This window comes from Castanea sativa, chromosome 12, assembly GCF_040712315.1.
Source record: "Castanea sativa cultivar Marrone di Chiusa Pesio chromosome 12, ASM4071231v1".
Classification (NCBI taxonomy): domain Eukaryota; kingdom Viridiplantae; phylum Streptophyta; class Magnoliopsida; order Fagales; family Fagaceae; genus Castanea; species Castanea sativa.
Window position 1 is genome coordinate 42,682,054 of NC_134024.1, and position 21,195 is coordinate 42,703,248.

At 43.3% G+C, this 21,195-nt stretch overlaps 1 protein-coding gene across 1 annotated transcript; it reads right to left on the minus strand.

Moving 5' to 3' along the window:
- Positions 1-8,660: 8,660 nt before the first annotated feature.
- Positions 8,661-12,412, minus strand: LOC142620716 (uncharacterized). Its single transcript, XM_075794041.1, has 4 exons — positions 12,221-12,412; positions 11,198-12,136; positions 9,490-10,694; positions 8,661-8,937 (listed from the first exon to the last, which is right to left on the minus strand). Exons 1-4 carry the CDS (start codon positions 12,410-12,412, stop codon positions 8,661-8,663), a joined length of 2,613 nt encoding a protein of 870 aa, XP_075650156.1.
- Between the last annotated feature and the right edge of the window lie 8,783 nt (positions 12,413-21,195).

The following is a 21,195-nucleotide window of genomic DNA, read 5'->3' on the forward strand; positions in this document are numbered from 1 at the left end:
CTTCGCCATCTTTCTCATAACTCACAAAAAATTGAATTATGGTACTTTTTATTTTTTTTAGTCACAAAGTCAAAGATGATAACTTTTAAGATTATCCACTCTATTATGGTGATTATAACTTTCTTTGTGGGTGAATCATTATAGTGATTATTATTGACAAAATTTTGTTTTTTGTTTTGAGAATCAAGATAAGGATATATTATTAGCTTAGGCCATTCAAATCAACCATGTATATAGAGTTAAGTTCTAGTGGTATTTCTTCCATCCAGATCGACATAAAAGGGGTAGAGGATGCTCGTCTAGCTAAAAGCATGTGCCAACCCATTACATTGCCTCCTAACATAAGATAAACTCATCAATGAAAACCGAGACATAAGAACTTAAATATCTGCAGTCAGGTGACCATAGTGAGCCAGAGAGTTGCAACCCGTCTCCAAGGACTTAAAAAGGATTTCAGAGTCTCCTTCAAGAGCGATGTTGTCGAAGCCAAGCTCAAGTTTGAGTTCCAATGCTCTCCGTGTAGCCAAGGCCTCTACCTCTATAACTGAAGCAGGCAAGGGTATTTGCTGAGTAAGCAAAGCCATGCTTTTTCCTTGTTCATTGCGGATCACTACTCCTAAGCCAGCAAGACCTTCCTCTGCAAATGTAGCTCTGTTGAAGTTGACCTCGTAGGCATGCTGGGTTAGTGCTTTCCAAACTGTTGATGGGCGTTGTTGGGTTGCTGAACACCAACACTGCAAGTGCTTGTCTCTAGGATTCGGTCTTGAGCAAAAGCAATCACTTGGCCGAGCGGGATTGCTGGCTTGCCCAAGCGCAAATTATTCCTCCTATTCCATATTTTTTACAGCACAACAGCAAAAAGATTAGGGTCCCTGTTACTTGCAAAAATGAGCTCAAAAATGTTAGTGAAAGAGGAACACGCCTGAAGCGTGCTATAATTTGGCTGAGATCTCCATACAAGCTGCAAGGTTGGGCAAAGGAATAAGGTGTGAACAACATCTTCATGATGCATCTTGCAGGCATCACAACAGTCCTTAGTAATGACTCTTCTTCGGACCAAATTTGTCTTGGTTGGCAATGAATCTTTACAAGCTTTCCAGGCAAGGTGCTTAACTTTATTTGGGACTTGAAGCCCCCAAATCTTCTTCCATAGTGGCTTGAGCATCGAACCATCAGATGGCCCAGGTTGGCCATGAGTCTGTTGTTCATGCAAGTATCTATATCTTGACTTGATTATGTACACTCCATCGGGGTTAAACGGCCAAATTAAGACATCATCCTGTATTGATCTGCAGAGAGGCATGTTTTTGATAATGGCTGCTTCAAAATCATATAAAAAATTATCAATAACATCCGTTCTCCACTCCTTAAGGTTTGGATCAATCAAGTCACTAACCATGCTTACTCCCGTTCCTTCAATCCGTGGTGAAAGAACCTTGGAATTAGTTGTGGTGGGTAACCAATTTTCACCCCAAATGTTGATAGACCTGTCCGACCCTATCCTCCATTTCGTCCCTCGTTTGATCACATCCCTACGCTTCATAATACTCTTCCAAGCATACGAAGAGTTGGCTGGAATTTTGGCCTCCATAACCGAAGTATCAGGGAAGAACTTTGCCTTGAAAACACAGTAGAACAAAGATGACTTGTCATGGAGCAACCGCCAAGTTTGTTTAGCCAAGAGTGTGTGAGAGTCTGTTTTCAGACAGTATCCAGGGCCAAGCTTAAACAAGGACCCCGAACCCTCTAGTTGTAGTTTGAAGGGGCTGGGCTTGGTCTACCGCAGCTAAATGGACCATTTACAGACCAAGTGATACACAGGGCAAGACTCCTGCAATACAGATACACTAGCAAGCGAGGATATATGTATTGATCAACGAGAAAAGCAGCAAAGGCAGACAAAAGTAATAAAGAAGAAAAAAACACAAGATAATTGTTCGGGATCCTCAAGTCAGTAGGAAATATTTCATTAGTTTTCCTAAATGTGAATTACAATGAGCCCACTAAGACGTAATAAAAGGTTCAAATAAGCTCAAAAATTACAGACTTAGATGAGTCTTTGAGCCTCTAAGACTTGCAAAGTTTGAATCCTTTTGAATCAGAGCATGTGCTATAGTGGCTGTTTTTGGAATACTGGGAGATGTTTCCCTGTTTTCTTTGAGTTTTACAGAGCCTTTTCTTAACGATTCTATGTGATTTCCTTCTTGCTGAGTACCCTTCAACGTTGGTTGCTTCTTCCTTTTATAGTGTCACTTTAGGATTCTGGGGTACCATTGATTTTTCCCCCTTCTCTCCCTGGGTACCAGAGCCTCTGTTTGTCCTAGTCTTTCTGACGACTGATTCTTTCCTTGTTTCTCATAGTTCTCTTCCTTTGATGTTTTTTTTTCTTCAAAAGTGACTTGCTGACCTTCCATTTTGAGGTGCCTTTTGGGGAGCTGACCTTTAACTTTGCTCCCTCCAAGTTTTCTCTGTCTTCTCTGTTCAGGCTTAGCCCCCTTTTGGCCGCCCCTCTCCTTTTGTCATTTTTTCCTGGGAAGCCAAGTCTTCCTCTACCAAATCGAAGGTTCCCCTGGCTATTTCCTTCTTTTACTCTGGGTTCCCCGAGGTGCCACCCTCCCGCTCTTGAGTCATTGCTCTCCATGCCCTCTGACTCTGTGCTGCATCGCTGAGCGCTCAAGAAGGACCCCTCTGTCTTTTGTTCCTGGTGCCTTTTAATCCTCCTTTGAGTTGTCTTAATCCTATCTTGGCCGTGCTGCATGCCCAGAGGTCCCAGGTAGGCCCCGATATCTCGGCCCAGCCCCTTTTCTTCTAGACCTTTTTAAAAAAAAAAAAAAAAAAAAATTCTGGCGGGCTGAATTCTTTTCTTTCTCCTTTTTTTATGGACTCCTTGCTTCTTCACGGAGCCTGGGCCATAAGTCCATTATCCTTCTTTCTTTTGTAGCCCCAATCTTTTTTTTGTTTTTTTTTTTTCCCACAGAGTGGCCCAATGTGCCATTTCTTTGGGCCTTTTATCATGATTTCTCTTTTTTTTTAGACCTCAACATTTAGCCCCCCAAGCTTGTGGGTTGCCTACAGCCCACGTGTGAGTAATGTGGAGTTCGAGTTCCCGCAGAGCTTCCCTCTTCGTTATTTAGACCATCCTCGGGTTCCTTCTTTCTTCTTTTAGGGTCCTGACTTCTTGCTGACTTTGAGTACCCTAGTCTTCTTTGCACATTGTAATTCTCTCCCTTTTCATACGAGACGTGGCAGTTAACCTCTCTCTTTTTATTTTTATATATTTAAAAGAGTGGGAAAAGAAGAAAAACTTCCTCCCTCCACTTTCCTTGTTCCCTGTAACTCCCATTAATAACTGCCAATAACTTTCTTCCCTGAAATTAAATTTGGCAACTGGCGCATCTTTCCATACATTGTCTTCCCTAATTGCTTTTAGTGTCATTATTGCAATTGATTCATATATATGTCTTTTTTTTTTTGAGCTTTTCATTTTCAAGCTTATCTCTTTCTTCTTAATTAACTTTTGCCTTCCTGCCCCCTTTTTTTTTTTTTAGCCTTGTGTTCTCCACTCTTCGACCCTTCTATCTCCAACAAGCCTGCCATTCCGATGGCTTCCTCTTCATCACGAAAAATGAGGGAGTGCACTCCCAGCCCTTCTAAAGGTGAGGGTTCCTCTAGCTCTGCGCAGGACGAATCACAAGGAGTTACGGAGCGTCCTGCCTTCCTTTTACGGGACCCTTGGTACACTCCTAGCTTGTTCTTTCCTGGGGTGTCTCATGGTGAGGCCCCTCCCTCTTCTCATGTCTGGGTGTTCTCTAGTGAGGTCGGTTTTGCTAGTTCCGCTTAGGTGCCAGACCCAAGAGAGATTTTAGATCTCCAAATTAGGCAGGGATCTCGTGAGGCGGTCCTTATTTTCTTCGATTTCGTCTCTGGGAGAATATCTAGTTGGCCCATTTGGGTGGACAAAGAACTCTCTGATGGGGAGTTCGTGGGCTGTTTAGAGCGCGCTGGGATCCTGAAGGCAGTGGCAATTTCCAGGAATCTTGAAGGTTTCAAAGACGCTAAAAGTCTCAGGCACTTGGTACGCCGTTGGTGCCCTTCCCTTCATACCTTCTGCTTTTCTGTTGGTGAGCTTACGATCACCTCGAAAGACGTGGTCAGTAACTTCCTCCTTCCAGTGTTTGGGGATGAGAATCCTTTTACCATCAATCTTTATGACGAGGATCTCGAGGTGGAAGACGGGCTATATGCCCATTTTGGTGGGCGTGGTGCTTCTCCTGGCAGGAAACCGGCTAGAATGGGCAGATGTGTTATGAATCTTTCGAGGGAGAAAGACAAGGAGATCAGGCGAGCTGGGTTCCTGGCACTTTGGCTCAGCAAATTCCTGTTTAGTGAGTTCCTCGGGTATGGGGTTAAATCTGTTTTCTTCCTTTTGGCGATTAGGATGGCCCGGGGTGCTCAGTATCCTCTAGCCCCCATGTTTTTGAGCCATGTTTACACTCAACTGGATCTACTTCACAGAGATGAAGTTGAAGGTGACTCTTGCTACGTGATCACCTCGTCCCTTCACTGTGCCATCCTCCAGGTATTTATGTGGGACCGTTCTTCAGTTACTTTAGCAAAGTGTAGGAATTTTAAATTTGTAAAAGACAAGTTCGAGGGATCCCCTGATGCAGTTAAAGGTTTGTGTGGTAGTTCTACTGATAGCCACCCCATTGTCTTTTGTTGGGCTAGTTTGAAAGGTGGTGGTCTCAATCTGGTCGAATTATTTGATCAGGCAGGGCACTTAAAGTGGCGATCTCCCCGGGAGTATAGCCACGGGTTTGCTTGTGGCTCTGTATTAGCTTCCTTTCTTAATTCTCCAGGGAACACTTTTGACTTACGTCCTGGTGATGAGAGCAGCCTAGCCTACTTGGCCTATGTTAGTCCTTCATGGCTTCTAGTGCCCTCTTCAAGTGGCCCCAGGTATACTCACTACTCAGCATATCGGGTACTCCGGCAGTTTGGCTTTGATCAGGATATCCCTCCAGTGTTTAAGGATGTAGTACCTTTCCTCCTTTCTCTGGACCCGTTCCTGAGACCTTAGGCCTTCTCCTATTGGTCGCGTAGGAGTCCTCAATTTGTGGTGCCCAACTCTTAGAGGGGAGTCTTTGCCTCTAGTGGTTTTGCTGGATATTGGAGAAGAGTACAAGAGTCCTTTGTTGACTATGTGGGTTCTAGCAAAATTGGGAGAATTCCTAGCCTTGCTATTCTTTCTGCTCCAACATCCAATAAGCGCTTGTCCCTCCCTACTACTGGTATTGTGTTTGGTGCTGTAAGTAGCAAGATAGGATTCGTGGAGTGGCATGCTTCCAGGGGTGATTGGGTGTGCTATGCTCAGGAGTTTCCGAAAGAGTGGCTAGGATGCGACCTCATTGTTGGTGCTTCCTCCGGAGTGCCGATTAAAAGAGGGGTAGTGGAGGCAATTGGGGCTGCTACTCCCATAGGTAAGGGTAAAGAGAAAAGGATTAAGCAGGAGAAAGCCAAGCAGGCTGAACTTGAAGAAGGTGTTGAAGGTGTTGAGACGAGCCATGAAACCAAGAAAAGAAAAAATGCGAGGTCCCAGAAGCAGCTGGTAATTTTTGAGGAACCTGAGAGAGTGAGTTCCCTTGCAGTGGGAAAAGAAGTTGGGCATTCTTTAGCCCCCAAGTCTCGAGTAAAGACTAAGGTAGAGTCCTTTCTCTCTTAGGTTCCTGTGAGTTCTTTAGCCCAAGGTTCTTTGGGATCCTTTGATCTTGTACCCCAATCTCCTCTGGGACTCTCTAGGCGTACCCATAGTAAACAAAAGACCATTGGAGGTTCTGTAGAGAGAGAGAGAGAAGGGCAAGGCCTCTTTCCTTCTTCTCTCTTTTATTTTATTTTATTTATTTTATGGTGGTTTGTCATTGTTGTTGCAGTGCCTTTCTTTCTCTTTTAACTGATGCGTGACGATTTTCTTCCTTGCAGTCTAAGCGCAAGTCAGACCCCAAGAAAGGCCAAAGTCAATCATTTGGTGATGATGTGGTATGTCCCTTTTCGTGCCTTTTTCTCTTTCTTTCTTTTTTGGTACTGTATACTTATATCTATATTTTGTAGGTGGAAGTGTCCCTTCCCGTGGCAGGCAAGACTTTGGAAGAAGTAGTGGTTACTGCTTCTTCTACTGGTTTTTTAGGCATGGAAGAAGAGGCCCCTGGTGGTGGTGTAACTGAGGAAACTGGGCAGCTAATGCAGGATGTCCAATCTATTCCACTTGCTGCTCCTTTGGCTACTCGGGATCCTGAAGCCCCTCAGCCCTTTGCTTCCCAAGACCTCCAGCCTAAGCAGACTTCTAGTCCTGCCAAGACTGTGTTGCCTGATCCTACGTTGAGTAAAGAATCCTCGGGGGGCGTATCTCCATCCGTTCAAATAGGTAAGTCCCCACTCTTCTTTAATAAAACGTTTGACCTTGTCTACACATATATATATTTTTTTAGACTTCCCTTCTTCTTTTCTCTTTTTTAGGTCAAACCAGTGCTCGATCTACCCCTGAGGTTGATCCTTCTTTGGAATCAAAAGGTTCTAAAGGTGCATGTTGATCTCCCTTTACTGTGCTATCTTCTCCTTTCTCCTTTTGTGCTCTTCCCTTGCCTTTTCCTCCTATGGCGACGCCCCCAGCATTCTTTCCTTCTTTTAGCCATTTTGCTAAGGTTTCCTCACCCTTTCTTCAATGTACTGCATGTTCTTTTATAGAATCCTCCAAGAAATCAGAAGAGCAAGAGGGGGAAGTTCCACCACAAGAAACCGATACAAGTGCTCTCCCTTCTTTTTTATTTTTATTATATTTTTTTTTGGTGCCTCTTTCTTTCTTGGCCCCATTCTCCCTGTTGAATTATGCCTGTTCTTGCAGGTGTTGATATAGGTGCAGGAGATCCTCAATTCATGGTTCCCGAGGCGGCTGTGGGATTTGCTCAGGTCGTTGACTCTCAGGCAGGGACCCCTTAAACTGTCCAGAAGATTGAGAGTTCTCTAGCACCTGTAAGTGGAGATGTATCGATGGGGGAAGCTTCAGAAGTTGTTGCCTCAGACCCTGACCTGGGGCTCTCTGCCTTCCTGGCCCATTTTTATCTTCTGGAGTTTAAAAACCTTCCTGCGAGCCATTTTTATCGCTTTGGGCCTTCCTATGGCAACTTCCTACGTTTCTCCGTGCCTGTGGAGGGTCTGCCGTTGCTAGAGGGGTTGCTCAAAGTCCATGGAGACTTTACCAGTGGCTTTAGGGGAGGTATGTTTCTGGGTAACATTCTGATGGAGCTGATGTGTATTGTGCTAATCTCTCTGAGGAATTCCTCCCTTGACTCCTTATCTGAAGAGAAGCTTTTGGAATGGAGGGGAGTGGTGCAAGATCTTTTAGAGGCAAAGTTCAACCTGTCCTTCCTGCTGAAGCATTTGCCCTTACTGGCCCTCATGCTATTCTAGAGGCGGGCTTCCAGGAGTATAGATGCTGAGATTGCTGCCGCTAAGGTGGCTCTAGCTTGTGCTCATAAGGTCCTACAGGACTTGAAGACAAAAAGGCAAAGGGTTCTGACTCCTTTAGCTGTTCTTGTCATTTCTCCAGACGTTTCTTTGCTGACCGACCTCCTTCCTTAGCTCCTTCCTCCCTTCAGCTAGTTTATATATATATATTAAAAACGCTTTAGGCTATATAAGATTTACCTTTCTTAAACACTGTTTCTGGCTTTTCTTCCTATTTTCTGTAATATGGATTTTGCATTTGTATTGTCTTTTTTTTTAGGACTGCTTCTGTCTCTTAATAGCATATGGGCTTGTCTTTTTTGTGTGTGTGTGTGTGTGTGTGTGTGTGTGTGTGTATGTGTGTGTATATCGAGTCCTAGGCCATGGTCCCTGCGAGTCTTATCGTAGGGGATGGACTAGGTACCCTAGTGATTGCTTTATTGCTCAGGTGCTGAATTGGGTACATTGGGTCCTTCCCCCCTCCCCCCCCTCTTTTTTTTTTTTTTTGGGAGTCCCAAATCATGAACTAGACAGGTTTTCTTTTGCCAAATATTGGGCTAGGTATCCTGGGTACCTTTTTTTTTTTTTTTTTTTTTTGTACCTGTGGTCCTAGGCCATGTACTTTTGGACTAATTGTGATGTGGGTCTTGGATCGAATGCTAGAGTTTTTGCATCGGTCCAGGTATCCTCCTCAAGTCTACCCATGTTTGGATTTTTATAGTATTTAGTTTGACCATAATTTAAAGGAAATAAAAAGAGGCTCCATTGAATCAAAACGTAGTTGCCAATCTTGAAGAACACAGAATAATTGATAAAACAGTAAGAAACCCAGAGTGTTTTTTTTTTTATCATGGGTTCCTGGATAATGCTACTTAAACAAAATTCATGACAAAGTAAAAAGGAAAGATGAAAATACTTGGCAGGCTGGAGAAAAGGAAAGGAGGTCCTGACGTATTGAGAGTTTTGTTTTCCTACGCATAGTACTGTTTCAGCCATTTCCCATTTATGGGCTCTGTCAGGACTGTCCCATTTTCCTTTGTGAGGTAGTAATACCCACTATGATGGGCTTCCCTGATGATGTAGGGTCCTTCCCACTTTGGGTCAAATTTGGAAGGTCCCGGGAGGTTTCTCCTTACATGTTCTGCTGTCCTCAGTACTAGCTACCTTTCAGTGAAAGCCCTTGGGCATACTGCCTGCGCATACACCCTTGTCATCCTTTGCTGGTATCTCTGGCTTCTCCTCCTAGCCAGTTCTCTTTCTTTCTCTATCCCTTCCAGATTTGCCAATCTCTTTTCATTGCTTGTGTCCTCGGTGTCCCCCTGGTTTTCTTCAAGTACTACTCTTGGTGTAGGGACAAATAACTCCACAGGACTAATGGCTTCTGTCCCATAGACTAGGGAGAATGGTGAGAATCCTGTGGCTGTTTTTACAGAGCTCCTACACGCCTAGAGTACATCTGTCAAGTGGTCACTCCTTTTTCTCCCATACTCATGCTTCATTTTTTTAAGGGTTTTCAATATCACCCTATTAGTGGCCTTAGCTTGACTGTTTCCGTGTGGGTAGTATGGTGTAGACCTTCCATGCTTGATGTAGTACGCCTCAGTTAGGCTCTTCACGTCCTTGTTTATGAACAGGATTCCATTGTCGCTGATCAGCCTCCCAGGGATCCCGAATCTTGTAATAATGTGATCTCGAATGAAGTTCGCCACGGCTGCTCCAATGGATTTTTTCAAAGGGATAGCTTCTACCCATTTTGTAAAATACTTGGTGGCTACTAGGATCTATATGTAGCCATTAGAGGGAGGGTTTATAGGCCCTATGAGATCAAGCCCCCAAGTGTGGAAAGGCTATGGTGTCGTCATGTCCTACAGTACATTTGGGTGAGTATGAATTGCATCTCCAAGTATTTGGCAGGCATGGCAGGTTTTGACTAGTTCCTCAGAGTCCATTTTCATTGTTGGCCAATAGTACCCCAGTAGTTGCCACTACTTGTAAAGTTTTCTTTTTCCTAGGTGACCCTCATAATCACCAGAATGGACTTCTCTGACTACTTCTCTGGCTTCCTTTGGTCCTAGGTATCTCAAGGGGTCCCCACTGTACCCCTTATTGAATAAAATCCCATTCTGTAGAAAATATCTGACTACAAGTTTCTTGAGCTGGTGGGCTAATGTCCTGTCAGTTGGTAGGATCCCCTGAGCCAAGTATTCCATGAATGGAGTCCTCCAATCTTCTGTAACGAACACAACATAACTCTTTTCCTTGTCCATCGAGGGTAGGCATCTTTGGCACTTCTTCTGTATGGTTGCTGCTTCCTTGTTCATATTTGGCCAGTAGTACCCCATGCATTGCATTATTCTGTATAGACTAATCTTTTCTGCAACCCCACAAGTTTCGCTGTGTAGTTCTTCTAATCTCACCCTTCCTTCTTTTTCATCGATGCACTTGGATAGGATCCCTCTAAGCAGTCTCCTGTATAGTTCCCCTTCTATCATAGTGTAGTCTTTTAGCTCTTTGATACTCCCTTCACATCCTGACCCTTTTATTTTCTCTTTAACCTCATTTTTCCAATCTTGCTGCTCCAGTTCCTCAGAGAACATCCTTTGGAGGACTTCTATGATGGAGTGTTCTTGCCTACTTACCCTTATCAAGGTGTTCTTCCCTTTAATAGACATTTGGGATCCCAAAGTGGCCAGTGCATCAGCGAACCTGCTTTCACTCCTTTGGGTGTACTTGATGCTAAAGGTTTGAAACTTCTGCTCTAGCCTTTGCGCCCAGGTCTTGTAGGTTGCCAAGCTCTGTTCTCTTAATGCAAAATCACCTTTTACCTGAGAGACTACAAGATTGGAGTCTCCTAAAACCCTTATGTGCTTTACTCCTATAGCGAGTGCTATGGTTAGCCCGGTCAGGTATGCCTTGTATTCAACGGCGTTATTTGAGCAGGGGAACCCAAGTTTGAAGGATAGGGGTAGGGTGTCCCCATCTTCACAACTGAATACAATTCCCAGTCCATTTAAGGTTGCCGTTGCTGACCTATCAAACCTCATTGTCCACTTCTTCCCTGGGAGCTCTATCACTGCCACCTCCCTAGGGATCTCTTCACTTAGTGAACATTCCTTACTCCCGGGGAACTGGGCTAGCAAGTTTGCTATGGCTTGACTTTTGACAGCCCTGGGGGTCCTGATGCCTATGTCGTACTGAGAAAGCAAAACCAACCATTGTGCTATCCTTCTTGTCAAGAGGGGCTGATGGAGGAGTGCCTTTATGGGTGAGACTTAGTCACAAAAAGGATCTGATGGGTCGAGAAATATCGTTTCAGCCTTTAGGACGCGTAGATAACCACTAGGTAGGCCTTCTCTATCCTGGGGTACCTGGTTTCAGCATCCTTAAGTGTCCTACTCACGTAGTAAATGGGTTGCTCATTCCCGTCATCATCTTCTTACGCTAGTAGGGCTTCTATCGCTTGGGAGTTTGATGCTAAGTACAGCAGTAGGGTTTGCCCATGTACTGGTGCTTGGAGGGTGGGAAGGCAGTTCATGATCTGTTGGACCCTTCGGAAGGCTTCCTGTTGCTCAGCTCCCTAGGTGAACTCAGTCCCCTTTTTTAACAGTTTGGATAAGCGACATATATCCGAAGCTAATTCTGGCACTAACCTTCTGATGTAGGATACCCTCCCTAGGAAGCTTTTGAGCTCCCTTACCGTTGTAGGCCTCTTTATTGTGGTAATGGCCATGACTTTTGTTGGATCCACACTTATGCCTTTATGGTGTACTAGGAACCTGAGGAATTTCCCAGCAAACACCCCGAAGGCACATTTCATGGGGTTCATGCGTAGTTTGTATTTCCTGCATCTTTCAGAAACTTGTTCAAGTACCTGGAGGTGTCTTGTCCTAGTTTTTGACTTCACCACAATATCATCCACATAATCTTCCATTTCCTTGTGCATCATGTCGTGGAAGATGGCCGTCATGGTTCGCTGGTATGTGGCCCCTGCATTTCTGAGGCCAAAGGGCATCACAGTATAATAAAAATTCCCAATTAGGGTCCTGAATGCTGTCTTTTCTGCATCCTTGGAAGCCATGCGGATTTGGTTGTACCCACTATACCCATCCATAAATGAGAACATAGAGCTCCCCGCGGTTGAGTCCATAAGGAGATCAATATTAGGTAGAGGGAACTTGTCTTTTGGGCATGCCTTGTTTAGGTTGCGGAAGTCTACGTAGCAATAAATTTGGCCATTCTTTTTCTTCATGGGTACTATGTTGGAAAGCCACTTGGGATGTTGGATGGGTTTGATGAATCTAGCTGCCAGTAATTTCTTGACTTCTTGGGTTATCTGTGCTTCTACATCAGTGTGAAAGACCCTTGCTGGTTGGACTACTGGCTTAACTCCTGGATCCACATTGAGAGAATGGACCACTAACTCTGGATCTAGACCGGGCATCTCATCATAGGTCCATGTGAACACATCCATGTATTTCTGGAGTAGGGCTACTAATTGCTCCTTTTCTTGCGTTGTTAGCTGATTGCTGATGAAGACAGGCTTCTGGGATCCTAGTTCGGCTCCCAAGTTTATTTCTATTAGCTCATTTTCAGGCTGAATTTGGGCGTCTTGAACTAGTTCCTTAGGGATTTCTTCCTAGGTGACCATACAATCTGGTGGTCCGGGACCCTCCTGCATAACGCATTTAGGCCTCGCGCATCTTCACAAACGATAAATTACCCTTCCTCCGGGTTCTCGTACTACAACAAATTTCCAGGATCCCGAGGAGTTGGGATCACTTTTTTGCCTTTTTCTCTCCAAAAGGTTTCTCAGATCATGGGTACTACCTCTTTCCTCTTCCTCTAGGACAGGTGCTCCTAGAGTCCCTAGCGCGGGGCTCTCGTCATCCGGTTCCAACTCATCATAGAACATGGTTTCTACAAAGTTCACTTCCCCTTGGCTGAAAGGATTATGATTGGTAGGGATCCTTACAGGCTTCCCATTTATCTCCCCTTAACATATTGATAGTACGTGGAGGGAATAAGGCGATGCTTGTGGAGCCATGGGCGTCCCAACAGTACATGGTAGGACACCTCCGAATTAATCACATGGAATCTTGTCAGGGCCACTATTGGTCCTACCCTTAGAGCCAGCTGGACATATCCTTCAGTTGATTCTGCCGATCCTCTAAATCCCGTTATCTCCATGGGGGCCCCTAGGATCCTTCTACCTATTAGGCCCACGACTTCCAAGGTATTCAGGGCGATGAGGTTAAGCGACGCACCAGGTAAGCTCAATTGGCATGGGACTCTACTGTGAAACATTTCATTCCTGAATTTGCTGCTATGCTCATGAGGGACTCTGTGGCCACCCTCCTTGCTTCTGGTCCAAATCCTAGCTGGTTAAATAGTGACCTGAACTTGGGGTTTTTTTGGAGAGTCCTGACCGTGCTTGGGTGGAAGGACCCTTCAGGTTCTTCTGCTTCTGCTAGGTTCCCATGGATCACCACAGCCACCACCCTTTTTCCTTTGTGGTTGGGTAGAGGGTTCCTTTGCACCTCTGGCTCCTATTGAGTGAGTTCCAGGATTCCTTCCCTTAGCTTTTTATGAAAGAGTCTACAGAGGGTCCAACAGTCTTTGGTGGAGTGCTTAACGTAGTTATGAATTCTACAAAATAAGGAGTTCTTCCTCTCTTCTTCCGTCGATGGCCTGGACATGGTAAATGGCCTGACCACTCCATCTCCAATCCATTTATCCAAGAATTGGTTCAATTCTTTTGCGGGACATGGGATCATTGGTGGTTCTTCGAATATTTTCCCATCAGGCTTCTTCCTTTTCTCTCCCATTGATGTTGTCATGGCCTGGGGTACTAGCACTGTTCTTCTAGTTCTCATAGTCTGCGTTGTTCTTCTAGTTCTCTGTAGCAGGTCGGCAAACTGAGTTATGCATAGATTTTCGAGATTGAGTCTGTAATCAAAGAGCATGTTGGATATGCAGGTCTCTACAAGCTCTTTTTCTTCATGGTCTCCATAGCAGTCTAGGGACACATCTTCAAATCTTTTGATGAACTGGACAGGGTCTTCCCCTGGCCTCTGCCGCACCATTTAGAGGCTTTGGAAGGTGACCTTGTCCTCACCTGGGTAATACTTTGCATAGAACTTCTCCATCATTTCGTACCAGGTTCTAACAGACCTAGGCTTTAGAGTGGTGTAACACGTGTATGCTCTGTCTACTAGGGACTTAGCAAACTCCCTTAGGCAAAGCTTTCTGTCTCTTGCGTAAGGGCCTATAGTGTGTATAAACCTGCTCACGTGTTCCACGACGCTTCCATTCCTTCCATCAAAAGGATGAAATTTTGGGGGTTCATATCCTTTGGGATATGGCTTGCCAAGGAGCTCTGGCAGGAATGAAGGATCCTAGGAAAATTGCTTAGGAATCCTTGAGAGCTTTTCCCTTTCCTGCTCCAACAGGGCACTGACATCTGCTAGCGTCAGGTATTAGGGGTTCACTCCTCCTCTTACTGCTGACCCTCCTTCTGGCTGGGCTCAGTTGACTACAGGGGGAACATTTTTCCTGATTTCCTGTGTCCTGCCCTCTTTAAGGAGGTGAATCTCTTGCTGCAAATCCTTCAGCATTTCCGTCATTCGAGCCATGGGGTCTGGCTCCTGTCCTGTGTGCCTTTGTCCTGATACAATCTTCTGTTCTACCAGAGGCACCTCGTTCCTTTGTCTAAAGGCCACTTCGTTTTCTCCTACGGGTTCAGATGCCACGGGTGGTACATTGGTACCTTTGCTGTTCCTTGCCCGTGGAGCCATGCTCTGCGAAGGGACTGTTTTTTTTTTCCCTCTCCTTTTCCCAGTCCCTAGTGGAGTCGCCAAAATGTGAGAGTCTGTTTCCAGACAGTATCCAGGCCCAAGCTTAAACAAGGACCCCAGACCCTTTAGTTGTAGTTTGAAGGGACTGGGCTTGGTCTACCGCAGCTAAATGGACCGTTTACAGACCAAGTGATGCACAGGGCAAGACTCCTGCAATACACATACACTAGCAAGCAAGGATATATGTATTGATCAATGAGAAAAGTAGCAAAGACAGACAAAAGTAATAAAGAAGAAAAAAACACAAGATAATTGTTCGGGATCCTCAAGTCAGTAGGAAATATTTCATTAGTTTTCCTAATTGTGGATTATAATGAGCCCACTAAGATGTAATACACGGTTCAAATAAACTCAAAAATTACAGACTTAGGTGACTCTTTGAGCCTCTAAGACTTGCAAAGTTTGAATCCTTTTGAATTCGAGCATGTCCTGTAGTGGCAGTTTCTGGGATACCAGGAGATGTTTCCCTGTTTTCTTTGAGTTTTACAGAGCCTTTTCTTAACGATTCTATGTGATTTCCTTCTTGCTGAGTGCCCTTCAACATTGGCTGCTTCTTCCTTTTATAGTGTCACTTTAGGGTTCTAGGGTACCATTGATTCTTCCCCCTTGGCTTTCTAGGTACTAGAGCCTCAGTTTGTCCCAGTCCTTCTGACGACTGATTATTTCCTTGTTTCTCATAGTTCTCTTCCTTTGATGTTTTTTTTTTCTTCAAAAGTGACTTGTTGACCTTCCATTTTGAGGTGCCTTTTGGGGAGCTGACCTTTAACTTTGCTCCCTCCAAGTTTTCTCTATTCAGGCTTAGCCCCCTTTTGGCCGCCCCTCTCCTTTTGTCATTTTTTCCTGGGAAGCCAAGTCTTCCTCTGCCAAATCGAAGGTTCCCCTGGCTATTTCCTTCTTTTACTTTGGGTTCCCCAAGGTGCCACCCTTTTGCTCTTGAGTCATTGCTCTCCACGCCCTCTGACTCTGTGCTGCATCGCTGAGCGCTCGAGAAGGACCCCTCTGTCTTTCGTTCCTGGTGCCTTTTAATCCTCCTTTGAGTTGTCTTAATCCTATCTTGGCCGTGCTGCACGTCCAATGGTCCTAGGTAGACCCCGGTATCCCGACCCAGCCCCTTTTCTTCTGGACTTTGTTTGTTTGTTTGTTCTTTTTTTTTTTTTTGAGTCTGGTGGGTTGAATTCTTTTCTTTCTCCTTTTTTTATGGACTCCTTTCCTCTTCATGGAGCCTGGGCCTTAGGTCCATTATCCTTTTTTATTTTGTAGCCCCAATCTTTTTTTATTTTTTATTTTTTTTTATTTCCCATAGATTGGCCCAATGTGCCATTTCTTTGGGCCTTTTATCATGATTTTTCTTTTTTTTTAGACCTCAATAGAGTGCATCGTTGAATAAAGACAAGTCTTTAAACCCCATACCACCCTGTGTCTTTGGCTTGCAGAGTTCAGACCATTTCACCCAGTGAATCTTCCTATTATCTCCCCTTTGCCCCCAAAAGAATCTACCAATCATGCTCTCAAGTTTGAGATAGGGTGAAACAAGGAGTTTAAAGCAAGCCATGGTATAGGTTGGGAGAGAAATATCTCTTGGCTCGCTTGATTGAGTAACTTGCCTTCCCACCCTTGAATCCTCTTCCACACTTGTTGTTTGATGTATGTGAAACTTTCATTCTTATTTCGGTCAACTAGTGAGGGGAGGCCAAGATATTTCTCGTATTTCTGAACAATATTAACACCCAACATGTTTTGAATCACTGTTTGAGTGTCTGCAGTGGTGGATTTACTAAAGAAGATAGTGGTTTTAGTACGGTTGATTTGTTGTCTAGAAGCTCTCTCATATTTGGCCAGTACCTCAAGTAAGCTCTGACATTCTTCCTCTTTAGCTCTGCGGAAAATTAGGCTATCATCGGTGAAGAGAAGATGAGTGATTTTGGGTCCATTCCAGCAAAGAGATACACCCTGAATGTCACCATTGTTGGTTGCCCAACTTAGTAAACCATGTAGACCTTCAGTACATATGAAGAAGAGGTAAGGGGATAATGGGTCTTCTTGGCGCAAACCACGTGTTGGGGTGATATGCCTATGGGGTTCCCCATTAAATTAACACCAAGTATGAGGCTGTAGTGATACACATCATCATCAATTGTATCCATCTAAGGTGAAAACCCATCTTGGTCATTACTTTCTCCTTGTACTCACACTCCACCCTATCGTACACCTTACTCATATCAAGTTTCAATGCCATAAAGCTAGTTTTCCCCTTATTGTGATTCCACTTGTAGTGTAAAGTCTCGAATGCCACCAAGATATTGTCTGAAATCAACCTATCAGACATGAATGTGCTCTGATTTTCTGAAATAAGATTAGGCAAAATAGCTTGCAAACGATTGGTTAGAACTTTAGCAAAAATTTGATACCAAACATTGCTCAAGCTAATAGGTCTAAACTCAGATACATATGTTGGATCTTTTACCTTAGGAATCAATGTAATAAAAGAATGACAATGGTCCTGAGGAAGCGAGCTCGATTTGAGATAGTGTAGGATAGTGGATGACACATTAGGCCTAAGTAAGGACCAATAACTTTAGCAAAAGAGAGGAGGCATACCATCAGGACCGGGTGCTTTTAGGGGTGCCATTTGTTTCAGAGAGATCTCCACTTCCTCAATGGTGAAGTCGGCCACAAGCATGTCATTCATCTCATCGGTTACAACCTGTGGAACATTCTTAATGACCTCATCAAATTGTTAGGGCTACCCGAGGTGAAGAGTGTTTGGTAGAAATCTACTATGGTGGCATTAACTTGATCTTGGCTAGAGCACCATCCTCCATTAGCATCATGTAACTTGGTAATATAGTTTCTCTGGCAGCACTGAGAATCCTTGCTATGGAAAAACCGAGTATTACGATCACCATCACAGGGCCATGCAACTTTTGACCGCTGCCTCCACATTTGTGCTTCTTTATCAAGGAGTTGATTTACCTCATCCTTCAAAAACCTCATACGGCTTGAGTCACCCGACCAGAGAGCATGTTGTTTCTACTGCTTCCAATTGTTTGCGAGTGACTTCGAATTGTTTCTTTATGCTACCAAAGGATTTTTTACTCCACCTAGACAATGCCGCCCCACATTTCTCAATCTTCCTTAGTACACGGGTGTCCCATGATTCAATGGAATTTATACTCCACATGGCTTCAACAATGTCTCTACAACCCTTTTCAGACATCCACATTTGTTCAAAGTGGAAGGGTTTTTGAAAACTGCAATTCATATGTTCCAATGAAATCCATAAGGCTTTATGATCTGAAGAGGTGACATCTAGATGGTGCACCTTTGTACCTGTAAACATTGAGAACCACTCATTAGTAGCAATTGCTCAGTCTAGTCTTTCCCATACAGTAAAGTTGGGATAGTGTTTGTGCCAGGTGAAAGGGAAACCAACAAAATCAAGGTCCATAAATCCACACTCATCAAGTATATCCTAAAAGGCCTGCATTTGATTATGGGGTCTTGATCGCCCACCTTACTTCTCAAATTGTTGTGCGATCTCATTAAAGTCTCCTGCACACAACCATTGTAGTGGCCCACGGTTTTTTAGAGCTCGTAGCTTAGACCATGCTTCATGTCTCTTATTAGTGTCCGGTTCTCCATAAAAACCTGTGAACTTCCATGCATTATCCTTGCCTTTGTTGATGATTGTATCAATATAGTTCTTTGAGTATTTTTCAACATCCAAAGGAAATCCTTCCTTCCACAATACGCCAACCCCCCCCCCCCCCGCCTTATTACATCTTGGAACCACAAAAAAAATTTTAAATTGGATACATCGTTGAACCTGTTCTAGCCTTGCTTTGCTTGTCCATGTCTCGGCTAAAAACACGACAGAGGGATCTTTTGTCCACACGAAATCTGCAAGCTGATATTCTGTACGACGGTTCCTAAGCCCCCGATAGTTCCATACTAAAAGACTCATTGCTTCTGGTAGGGCTAGAAAGTAACCTCCACCAATATCATTTTATTATCCTCATCAACCTGTGAAATCGCATAACGTTTACTTGGTAACTCAGACTGAGCCTTATCCTGGGTTAGAGCTCATTTACTTCCACTGACTGGGCTCAAATTGTGTGTATGATCAACAATAGCTTTGAACATTCTTTTCCAAAAAGATGTGTGGGTTGGGTGGGGTGGAGAGTTTGGCATGTTGGGATTGTTTGATATAGTTGCATCTCTTTGTGGATTCGGGTAAGTTGGTGTGTACTATTTGGAATTGGTGGTTGAGGTCAAATATCTGTGTGGTTGGGCTTGAGGTATTATTAACGCTCTGTTTGTTTCAATAATGATGTTTTCTAGAAAATGAGTCATTTTCTAAAATGCATTTTCTATAAAACTATCTCATTTTCCAATGTTTGGTAGCAACTTTAAATAAGTTGAAAAACAACCTTTTAACTTCCCTTATTTAGTTTGCTGTGAGATAGAGTTGTTTTCCAAAAAAATTTAATGGAAAACAATCTCTAAAAATAAGCCATACTTTTTATATTGACCAAAGATAGTTTTCCTTTGACTCATATTTTTTTTTGCTACCAAATATTAGAAAATAAGGAAACTATCTTTACACAAGGTTTTCTATTGAAACAAACGGAGCGTAATTTTCTGGGAGTGAGGGTGAGTAAATATAGGCCGAGGTGGCATATGACTAGGTTGGATAGTGATAGGGGACGTGTGGTCATCCGATGTGTGCATGGGGATGTCATATTTCCCCAAATCATGGTCTATGGATTCTAATTTCTTTTCAAACATTTTGGTTGAGGTAAAGTCAAGTCCTGGGCCTGTGTGTAAGTGTTTTGGGTCAACTGCGTTATTTTCTATATGGAAAGGATTGGTGGACATAAACACAGTATGATTATCAGCATGGAAATAATCAGTATTGATTGAGTCAGAGGGAGAGTTGCTAAATTTATCACTTACCATGTTGGTACTCGGTGTGGCTTGCTATACCCTAGCCGTCATTAAGTCCCTCGTCTCATCGGACCGCCATTGGCCTGGCCGTTCTTCCTTCTTCTTCGAGTAAAATCTTGGCACAACTTTCATAGAGTTATGAGCTCCAATCCATGGGGAAGCTTTCAGCCATGCTCTGTATTCCTTGTTAGCTTCAGTAATTGATCCTTCGCTCTCAATCTAGCGATCACAGTCTCGATCATTGTGAGTGAGGCATCCACACCAATAGCAAAGGTTGGGAAGCCTTTCTTATTTGTAGGAGACACAGAATTCTCTACTATCATCGAGTGTGATTACTCTCCTGCGACATAGTGGTTGTGAGACATCCACCATAACCCTGACCTGTATAAAGCCTCCACATTCTTCATTCTTTGATTCCGGTAATCTCAATACTTGCCCGGCAGTTTCACACAGATTTTTAGCCACCATCGTGTTCATGAACTTCACTGGGAGGCCATATATTTGGATCCAGAATGGGGTGGTATTAAAGTCCAAGTCCTCTATCTTACTAACCCCATCCTATTTTTGCAAAATCATTAAATGTTTGTCAAAGCTCCATGGTGCATTTGTAAGGATAGTGTCAACATCGGATTCACTTTCAAAAGTAAAGAGCACTATATGGTTACCAAGGTTCTTGATTTTGAAGCCTCTTTTGGACCGCCATATTGGTGTAAAGGTGGCTATGATGGCATTAGTATTCAGGGCTCTCTTGGTAAGAAGCTTAGCAGCAATAATGGAGACAGAGGCAGCCATCTTATCCTGTAGCCGAAATTTAGGTCTTTCTCTCTGGGAGATGGTTAGTTTGGACCACTTTTTTGTGAGGTCTTCCATGGAAGATATCAGTGTTTCCCACACCCCCAAAAAAGAAAAAACCAACGTGCCTTAGGGTAACCGTGTTAGTCTAAGGTACAAAAAACTCTTCCAAGAAGAGACGGCAATTCTACAGCCAAGGAGAAGATGGATAGCCCACCTTTCACTAGAGATAGAGAAACTTAGATAAAGATGGTCCTAAATATTCACACACACACACACACACACACACACACATGAAATTATTATTGACAAACTCAAATACATGTGAATAAGAAACATGATTAAGTATATGTCTAACCACCGCGCACTCTTGGTGCAATGGTCACTCTACAAGTATAAGTGTTTGTGGGATGTGAGGGGCAAATGCTAGAGTTCAAGTTTTCAAGAGGGAGTTTCACACATATATATACTTAAATTAGACTAGAATAAAATTTATATCTTGTATATAAGAAAGAAAAGTATATAACTAATTTTGCAAATTTATGAAGTGTTGCAAAAAGTTTCTATGCAAAAGTTATTAATAAACAAAATTTCATATTTAAAAAATAATAATAATAGTAACATCATAATTTTTTCCCAAAGATCATTTTCAAATCATAAAGATAATAATTTATAATTTTCCTAAATAATTAACTTGCCTCAATGGGTTTAGATGTCATAATATATATGCTACTATTTATCAATGGAAAGTCATCAATTCATGAAAATCATCCATGAATGTTACGTTATAAGATTCTTATTATACTATCAGTAGAGAAGTGAAGAGATTGCGTTATTCACAACCATTCATGAATGTTAAGTTATAAGATTCTTACTAGATGTCTAGAGGGACCATTGAAATTTTCACATTGTAGAAAGTATACCTCTAAAATTGTGGATGAAATAGGCAAGTAGTTTCCTGGACAAATGATTATCTATTTACATGGTTTAAATGAGTACATTTATTCAGAAAAGATATACGGGTGTGTGAGTTGTACTCGAGCTTGAAAGAGAGGGAGAGGGTATACAGTGACAGTTAGCTTCCATTGGGTTGAGGTTAAAG

Excerpts from the sequence above, each read along its gene's own strand:
- LOC142620716 (XM_075794041.1), bottom strand. The coding sequence starts at position 12,412 with ATGTTCTATGATGAGTTGGAACCGGATGACGAGAGCCCCGCGCTAGGG. Across the intron at positions 10,695-11,197 it reads CAATAAAGAGGCCTACAACG|TACGACATAGGCATCAGGAC; the intron begins GTAAGGGAGCTC and ends TTGCTTTCTCAG. Across the intron at positions 8,938-9,489 it reads GGAAAAAGAAAACTTTACAA|GAGCTCTGTAAAAACAGCCA; the intron begins GTAGTGGCAACT and ends CTAGGCGTGTAG.